At 42.0% G+C, this 10000-nt stretch overlaps 1 protein-coding gene across 1 annotated transcript in view; it reads right to left on the bottom strand.

Annotated features, from left to right (window-relative positions):
- The window catches only part of itga10 (integrin, alpha 10), a 56919-nt gene that overhangs the window by 40030 nt on the left and 6889 nt on the right, over window positions 1-10000 (bottom strand). The window contains exons 2-4 of the mRNA XM_084053157.1: window positions 4383-4494; window positions 3605-3714; window positions 3377-3462 (exon numbers count right to left, since the gene is read on the bottom strand). Of these exons, the coding sequence (XP_083909283.1) occupies window positions 3377-3462; window positions 3605-3714; window positions 4383-4494 (308 nt within the window). The remainder of the gene's footprint in view (window positions 1-3376; window positions 3463-3604; window positions 3715-4382; window positions 4495-10000) is intronic.

The raw sequence follows: 10000 nt of genomic DNA, 5'->3' as shown, positions 1-10000 counted from the left end.
ATGTCCTATTCACACAGTTTTATTTTACCAGTCTTGGTACCCTGAGGAAGACCTGTTAGGCTGAAATGCGTCCGTTGCGCTGTCCGTTGAGAGGTCAAATAAAACTATGTGAAAAGGACATTTATTGTGCGCTGGCTTTTTTCTCAGTTTCAGAGCACCTAATAAAACAATGGGTTTTATTTAACAAAGAACAATTACCAAAACAGAGCAGACAATAGGCAAGAAACTTAATTCAGGTACAAGATCCAGCAGATGGAAGGCTTGGAGCCAAACAGATACTCACACTAACTGGGCTTTATGAATTGGTAGGGGAACAATGAAAACAGAGGACATACACACAAGGCTTAAAGGAGACACACCATGAATTAAAAAAAAATATTTGATATTTAATATCATAAGGTGTATGTCCCTCAAACCATTTTCAAAAGGTTTGAGCCTAAATCAACACTCAGATATACTCATCCCAAGTCAATTCTCTCAGGCTTATAAAGCACTTTCAGCTGCAATACCAAAACGTCCTGTTGGGCAGAGGGGTGCTACTGAGCAATTCTGTCTGTCAAAATACATGGGCAGAAAGTTTTGTGATGTAAGCAAACATGCCATTTCTGAGATAGCCTGTTCAGACACGCCCATTCTGAAAATCTCTGAAATGAGAATGAATGACTGAATGTTAAAAAATATATATTTTTTGGGGTACAAGAGACACTGGGGAGCCCCCCCCCCCCCCCCCAAAAAAAAAAAGAAATTCATGGTGTGTCTCCTTTAACAGGGCACTGTTAATTGGCAGTGTACATGATGGAGAATACTGTAATTCACAGAATTGGCGAGACAAGCCAAAACAGTTACAAAAGTACAACAGGAAACACTGTCGTAGAACATTACTTCTATAGAAACATAACAATAATGTACCATGTGCAGGTGCACCCGGCTCTTAAAGGCAATGGGAGATGGTACTCTGATTTGTTTAATTCCTGTTATGGCCAAAACAACACCCCTGAATAATTAAGAGAACAAATACAACATTGACTTATCTAAGCAAAGGTGCTTGCGGCATTTAAATGAATGTTTAATACATTCATTTAACTACATGAACAGTAGCTTCATAATAGGTGAACATTAAGCAAGATGAATATTTGTTTGAAATAGCCGGCAAAGAAAAATAATGAGGGGACCAAGTACAGAACCATGGGGGCCCATGGTGAACAAAGTATACGGTTCAAGTTGTTAAATAGGGCCCTAAGAGTCAAAAAGCCCCACTAGCAGACCGTAGACAGCCAATCCGACCAAATTGGTTTGACTTTGAACCGACCGGCGTTAGCATCCTGACTAGGGGGGCTAGAAATAAATAAACAAAATAAAATGTGAAGTTGTAGCAGAATATGGGGGAGGGGTATATTTATATTCAGAATGTTGACATTTTGGCCTGTGGTGAGTGTTAGGGTTAGTGTGCAGTAACGTTGGCCTAATGGTGGCGCTAGGCGAAAGGCCACGGGGTCATCCTCTGGGGATCATGAAGGTGCACAGTAAATCACATGATAAGTAAACGACTGGATCGATGGAGAGAGAGAGAGAGAGAGAGAGAGAGAGAGAGAGAGAGAGAGAGAGAGAGAGAGAGAGAGAGAGAGAGAGAGAGAGAGAGAAGAGAGAAAGAGAGAGAGGAAGAGTTGGGAGGAAGGTGCTCTGGCTTTTGGATGGTCTGTCATTACAAAGAGACGCATTCCAATCCTGTTATAGACCTGACCACACGCACAGGCACTCTCTCTCTCCCTCTCTCTCGCTCCGAAACAGGGTGAGCTAACTGCTAGCAATGAACTGTGTATGACTCTGCACCCGTTGCGCTTATGCACACACACACACACACACACACACACACACACACACACACACACACACACACACACACACACACACACACACACACACACACACACACACACACACACACACACACACACACACACAGACACACACAGACACACACAAACAGAAAAGCTGCTGCCTGTTGGCTCAGCCACCCAGTAATTCCACTGTAACCAAAGAACTGGAGCAATCTGGTTCTCTCTCTCTGTGTGTGTGTGTGTGTGTGTGTGTGTGTGTGTGTGTGTGTGTGTGTGTGTGTGTGTGTGTGTGTGTGTGTGTGTGTGTGTGTGTGTGTGTGTGTGTGTGTGTGTGTGTGTGTGTGTGTGTGTGTGTGTGTGTGTACATACACAAGTGCTCATCCACTGTTATGTATACTTGTATACATGTGTTTTTGAGTATGTGAAAATGGTGCCGTAATGTACTCTGACGTTGTGTGCGCGTGCGCATGTGTGTGCGTGTGCGTGTGCGTGTGTGTGTGTGTGTGTGCGTGAGTGTATGTGTGTGCGTGAGTGTATGTGTGCATTCACATTCATTTGCATGTGTGAGAATCCCTGAATATGTTCTTTTCAGAAGTGGGGATTTCTCAACCACACACACGCACACGCACACGCACATGCACACGCACACGCACACGCGCACACACACACACACACACACACACACACACACACACACACACACACACACACACACACACACACACACACACACACACACACACAATTATATTACGGCACCACGGGTGGTGGATGGGCTTCATAATTTACTCTCCAAAGACTAAGTTTACCCACATTTCTGTCTATACTGGGTTCAACAGTTTCACGACCACAGATGCAGTCCTGGGCTAGCCTGATTACCAGCCTGAAGCTGCGTGGAGCTTCAGTCTGACATTGGCTGCAGTGTCCGCGATTACCAGGGGGAGGGGATTCAAATTTCCCTAAACCAATCACAAGAGATCCACGGATCCGCCTACATCTGACGTCATCGCACAGCTTGTTTTAGCAGATATTCGCTGATTGGCTTGTCGTTAGACCACTCCCACCTCCGACTCTGATTTGACAGGTTTTTCTTCGACCGAGAAAAGCCATATGCTCACATTATTGTGAGCTTGTAGATCGTCTATTTTCAAATAGCCTAGGTATAAAATAGGGCTAAGGTGGTTAATGTTTGTTTTATAATGTAAAAATATATATCTGCAAATTAACTAGTAACTAAAGTTTTCAAATAAATTGTAGTGGAGTAAAAGTACAATATTTGCCTCTGAGATGTAGTGGAGTACAAGTAAAAGTATAGACAATTGGAAATACTCCAGTAAAGTAAGAGTACCTCAAAATTGTACTTAATTACAGTACTTGAGTAAATGTACTTAGTTACTTTACACCGCTGCTGTGATGTGACAAATAAAACTGATTCTGATTTTACAGACAGGCTTGCTATCGTCCTCGTCAATATGGCTATCTCCCCACCGTGACACAACCTGGATGTGAGATTAATGGAATAATTGATTGATTGGTACCAGGAAGCCGTCGGGTGAGTCTGGGGTCAGGGTCATCCCGAGGTGAGAGTTCTTCAGGTTCTTCGACACGTTCTGGAGAGCTGTCTCTGTAGAGAGAGAGAGAGAGAGAGAGAGAGAGAGAGAGAGAGAGAGAGAGAGAGAGAGAGAGATCCATCAATCATCCTGTCAATCATCTCAGTGAACTACAAGGTAACTTTAACTGCATGTTAAACTGGACCTCGGTCTCACCTAGATGCACTTTGCTGCAGTTTGAGTTCCTCTCCTCTCCCACTATGCACTTGTACACGTCTCCTCTCCTGTTATTGGGGGGTCCGTCCCATGGAGCACCCACCAGCATGCTTTTTTATAATAGATAGAATATATATATAATAGGACAGTTATAATAGAGTCTTATAATACAGTCATACAGTCATAATACAGTCATGCAGTCATCAGTGTGATGAAGGCTGGATAGCCGAAACGTTTGCCTTTTGTAGCCTAGAGACATGGAGACGAGATAACAATAATACAAAAGTTAACTCATTATTGTGATTCTGAGTGCGACCCATCACTTTTGTAATATATTTGTCTAGGATACCGCACCAGAAGAGTCTGAGCGCGGTGGTAACAAAAAGTTTATCTAAAGGTAAAGCTTTGCTAGCAGGAGCATAGCTCTACGAAACGAATGCCAAACTAGCCAATATACAAGCTCACAACGTGTCACATGAGCTTGTAGAACTGCTATTTTAGATTTGGTGTGTACGCACACACACATGCACACACACGCACACACACACACACACACACACACACACACACACACACACACACACACACACACACACACACACACACACACACACACACACACACACACACACACACACACACACACACACACACACACACACACACACACACACACACACACACACACACACACACACACACACACACACACACACACACACACACACACACAGTAGTGTTTCAGTACCACTCTGAAGTAAATTAAAGTGAAACTCACGATTTCTCTCCATCGTTGTCATGCTGTAGCACCGAGAATCCAAACAGAGCGTCTTCAGGGCCCGAGAAAATACGAGGATGTTTCACATCGATGTTAAAACATTCACACAACCCTGAGGGAACAAAACACAGAGTAACATTATTATTATTATTACAGTACATAATTATGTTATTACAATCAGTCATTATCATTATTACTACTACATGTTATTACAACCAGCCATTAACATTATCATATGACATATGTTCAACCAGTCAGTCCGACACTATACATACAAAGTCTTTCCCTGTGAAGTGGAACCAAATAAAATATTCCAATTTGCATTGACTTCATTTTCTAGCGAGTTCCATCTGACCACAGAACAATGGCGCCTTTCATGAGGGTTTAGTGACACAAAATAAATGCTTTCATTCCCCCTAGATGTTGAAAATTAAGCTCAATAAACATAATAAAGAAAAATCTATTGAAAGCTAATAAATATGTATAACATGTGTATCAATAGACTACCATCTTTGGACACATTTATAGCTTTCCTGATGTCTGTCTGTCTGTTCTACACTGTCTCTCTCTCTCTCTCTCAGCTGTCCTACTGTCTGTCTCTCCTACACTGTCTCAATCTCAGCTGTCCTTGCATATTTGTCAACGTTCTCTGTCACCAACACTTAGTAGCATTACACCCCTGGGTTTGTACGATTATCTTACAAAACGTTACACACAATTTATTTCATGCATAATCCTACTGTATGTCCAACGTTTTTTCCACGTGTGACTTTTACGTTCAATAGAAACCAAGGCAGACCGAAGCGAGCTTGAGGCGCGATGGACGCGCTGAGTTGCAATGCCTCATGGTGGCGCTATAACAGGCAGATTCACGTTTTGGCCTATAACTCTTGAACTTGTAGGTCATACAATCAACAATTATTAACTTTTTCCCTGGATTCTGTGGCATTTCTTCCTTGGCCTAGTAGGGATATGTGTGCACAATTTCAGGGCAATCGGACACTGCGTTCATGATTTGAGGCCTTGATCACATGACTATAGAGATACTGTAGTGTGTACCGATTTGTGTGATGTTTGGAGTTAATGTGTAGCAGTAATATCAAATTGTTTTGCAAACACATTTTCGGGACAGAGGTTCTGCCCTGACCTCTGTGCCTTCGGCCTTACGGAGACATAAATAGCCGGCTTATTGTGTAAAAAAATGCATTTTAACCAATTTCCGGAATGCCCCCCACCCCCCAGTTGAAAATTGCTATAACGATAGAGATATAAGCAATAAATGATTATTTTTGAACACTCATCTTCATTACAAACTAATAAAATAACCCTTGTTGTAAAAAAACAAAGTGGTCCTTTAAACAGATTTTGTATTCTATATTAACTCATTTAGCTGCAGGACACCCTGGCACCCCCTCAAAGAACCCTGGAGGTTCCCGGAGCCCACTTTGAGAACCTCTGATATAAGGTCACATGATCACAGCCTGTTAATTACATGGAGAGGAGAGGAGGAGAGTGGAAAGGAGGAGAGGAGAGTTTAGGGAAGGGTGTGGGTTATAAAAACTAGGGAGCATACTAGCTCCCTGTTATGACACACAAACCTGCCCTTTATACACAGAGAGAGCGAGAGAGACGGTTGGGGTGAGAGACGGGGAGAGAATTCAGGTATTGTAGAGAGGTATAAAGTAGCACACATACTGTACAGACAGACAGACAGACAGACAGACAGACAGACAGACAGACAGACACCTCACGCTAGTGGAGTCATTATTCATTCTCTGTAGTCATAATACAGCTCGTCAATTCAAGCAGTACACCGTCTTTTTGGCTCTGCATCGAACATCCTGGTTGGACATACAGTAAGCCATATGTTTTGTGCAGACCTCGTTTTCCACCATGGAGATCGGCTGCACTATACAGTAAAGTCGGAAACGTATTTGCAGATTCAAACGTCCGTACTAATCAGTAGCAGTGGTGTAAAGTAACTAAGTACATTTACTCAATGTTAGGATGACCAGCTTTGCGGTTGGAATTAGCACAGAGGCATGGAATAGAGTTCAACCAGACCAGTGTATTTATTCACCACAACCAACAACATAGATAACTTCATCATTGTTTCCACATTGACATGGTGGTGTCTAGCTTTCCACCCCTCTGCTCTCTCTAACAACTGGCAGCCTTTTATACCAGCTGCAGCTAATGAGCCTGGACTGCACCATTCCAAGAGGTGTGTTATAAATCTAAACATAATAAATACATGAATACCTATACAGTTAACCCACATACACATATATTACAAACCTCTTAAGAACTACTACAACAATCATGATTATTTTTCCTTTTTCCACACAACATAAATATCATCAATAGCTAAAGCACATCACAACCCCCCTCTGACCTCCTGACTATGGTCCAGCCCAATATACTGAACCACACCAGGTACTGTTAAGCATTCAATTAAACTCAACAATAAAACCTCACACTAAATACATATTGCAAAGTGCAAATGTGCTGTGCAAATATCATTCAATAAATAAGGCTTGTATCAAACATAAGTAACAGAGGGCCTCTCTCTGTTACACTCAAGTACTGTACTTAAGTGCAGTTTTGAGGTATTTGTACTTGAGTTTTTCCAACTTCCAATACTTTTACTTTTACAGTACTTCTACTCCACTACATCTCAGAGGCAAATATTGCTTCAGCCCTATTTAAACTTCAGCCCTTTTTACACTTTGGCTATGCGACGCATTGTGAGCATGTAGATCTGCTATTTTCAAAGAGATTTATACGTTTGAAAACTTGAAATGGGACATTCTGCATAATGAGTACTTTTACTTTTGGTACTTTAAATATATTTTGATGCCAATACTTTTGTATTTTTACTCAAGTACATTTTGAATTCCGGACTTTTGCTTGTAACAGAGTATTTCTACATTGCAGTATTGATACTTTTACGTAAGCAAAAAATGTGAGTACTTTTTCCACCACTGATCAGTAGCTCCGCTAGGTGAAGCGTTTACAACACAAACCGTCATGGTGAGTGGAGAGTATAGGATCTAAGTGCAGAAACAAGTACAGGCAGACCAACAACAAAGAAATGCCTCTGCTTTTGATATCCCCCTCTGGTCATTCGTTTTTATTTCCCTGCTTCTGGTCAAGCTGAATTAAATACATGCGTTTGCTTTTTGGGAAAAAGTAGATGTTTGATATTTATGTTTGGGGAAACAGTGGATAAAGCACGCACATCCAACGCTAAAAAGCCAGGTGCTGGGCAGAGACAAATACTAAGAAAAAAGAAAAGAAGCTGGATCCGGACACTGGATCCAGCTGCAAAGGTATATAAATTATATATCATTTTTCTTCCACCTATGGCGACTTTTCGAGTCAAAGATATTTATGCTTGATAATAAAACAATTTAACAATTTAATTAAAAATGTTGATAAGGACACCTCTTGGAGGTTTTCCAGGCAGGCCCAGCTGGGAGGAGGACCAGGTGGATGGATTATATCTCCACGCTGGCCTGGGAACGCCTCAGTATCCCCCAGTCACCACTGGCTTACAGTCTGTGGCCAAGGGAAAGGATAGTCTGGAATTCTCTGCTGGAACTGCTACCCTAGCCTGGGATCCAGCCTGCTTCGCTACGTTCGGTGGACTTTTTTTTCTCTCTTCGCTTATCAGTCTGGAATGCATCCTATTGACTCGTTTTGAAGAACTACACTGGAACTACATATGTTACGTTAGGCAAAGTCGTTGCTGATTGGATGTTGTTCAAACGAATGACGAATCACAACGATCACACCGTTTTTTTTGTCCCGCCCCGCACCACAGACCAATCAGAAGCCACGGCACGATTCGAAACGTTTGCCATGTCCCGCCTCCCTTGGAGATAGGAGGCATTCCAGACTGAGAAGCGAAGAGAGAAAAAAAAGTCCGCCGAACGTAGCGATGCAGGCTGGATCCCAGGCTACTGCTACCCCCCCACGACCCGTTCAAAAATAGAGAGAAAAATATAGTCAAAGATGGAGAATGTTGTGAGCTTGTAGAGCCGCTATTTTAGCTGTTTGTCGTACAACAAAGTACATATGGCTTGTAGATCTGCTATTTTCAAACATTTTAGTACTTTTACTTTTGGTGCTTTAAGTACATTTTGATACCAATACTTTTGTACTTTTACTCAAGTAACATTTTGAATACCGGCCTTTTACTTGTAACAGAGTGGCCTGTTTTCTTTCTTTCTTCATTTTCTTTTTTTTTTTACAAATTGAACCCTGGGTACACAGCTAAAGCCAAAACAGACATACTCACAGTAGCAAATGGTCCACACTTACTTACTTACTTACCGCCACACACACACACACACACACACAAATTGAACCCTGGGTACACAGCTAAAGCCAAAACAGACATACTCACAGTAGCAAATGGTCCACACTTACTTACTTACTTACCGCCACACACACACACACACACACACACACACACACACACACACACACACACACACACACACACACACACACACACACAGGCACAATGGAACAGGAGGACACAGGTGGATCAGCTTAACAATAAGCACAGAGTGGAGAGCCAAGACAGGTACCAAGTACAAGGGAAGACAGGAAACACTAGTCATTACTACAAAATTAAGGAAATATGCAATATCTCTAAGTTCGGGGCTCTCCCCAGGCTGGCAGAGGGAGAGTAGCGCCCAGGATTGCAAGCTTCGGCATTGGCACTGGGTGAAAAATAGGGGTTACAAAATCATGGGGAAAATAAAAAAGGAATGCAATATCCAAGAAACAAAAAAAAACAATAACATATCACTACAAAATAAAACAAGACAGCTGGGAGACAGGCAGCTGGGAGACAGATCGTGACACGAACTCTTTTTAGTGAGGTTATTTATGTAATATTTTTGTAGCATGGCTTTTCAATGTTTAACTTTTCACACTGTCCCTAATTCCATTGAATATGACTTTGTAGGTCATTGTTACCTTAACTTGTTTTTTTTTTCTTTTTGGAATATTTCAAAAACAAAAACACAAAACACAAAATGCAGTACAGTTCACGAGACAACAAAACATAGACACTATTGCAAAACAACCCTCATCCCCCATCAATCTTACATCAACTAAGACAACAAAGACATACAATGAATGGCCCATATTGGTCAGGAGCCTATCTCCAGTTTCTGTTGCATGAATCAGCTTGATGTGCAAGAAAGTGCACCACCTGGACATGACGATAGCATGTCACAGGGAATTACCCCCAATCCAACCCTTGATGCTGAGTGCCAAGCAGGGAGGCATTGGCTACTATTTTTATAGTCCTTTTTTGGTATGACTCGGCCGAGGATTGAACCACGACCTCCGGTCTCAGGGCGGAGACTCTAACCACAAGGCCACTGAGCTGGTACATAAACCCTGCCATACTGCCAGGAACATATAAATAAATAAATAAATAAAAGGCAGCCAATTGTTATATATATGCATTGGTCTAACCCCACGACTGACCACTTCACATCTCAATTGAATTACTCCCATTCTCGTTTGGGTTCACGGAAGTTTGAGTCTGTGAATAATATATTTACAACTTTACAGAACTTCATCCATGATGGCGG

The sequence above is a fragment of the Gymnoscopelus microlampas genome (assembly GCF_963454915.1).
Source record: "Gymnoscopelus microlampas genome assembly, chromosome: 3".
NCBI classification, from domain to species: Eukaryota; Metazoa; Chordata; class Actinopteri; order Myctophiformes; family Myctophidae; genus Gymnoscopelus; species Gymnoscopelus microlampas.
The sequence above is the reverse complement of the archived record's forward strand: the minus strand, read 5'-3'. Positions and strand labels throughout refer to the sequence as shown.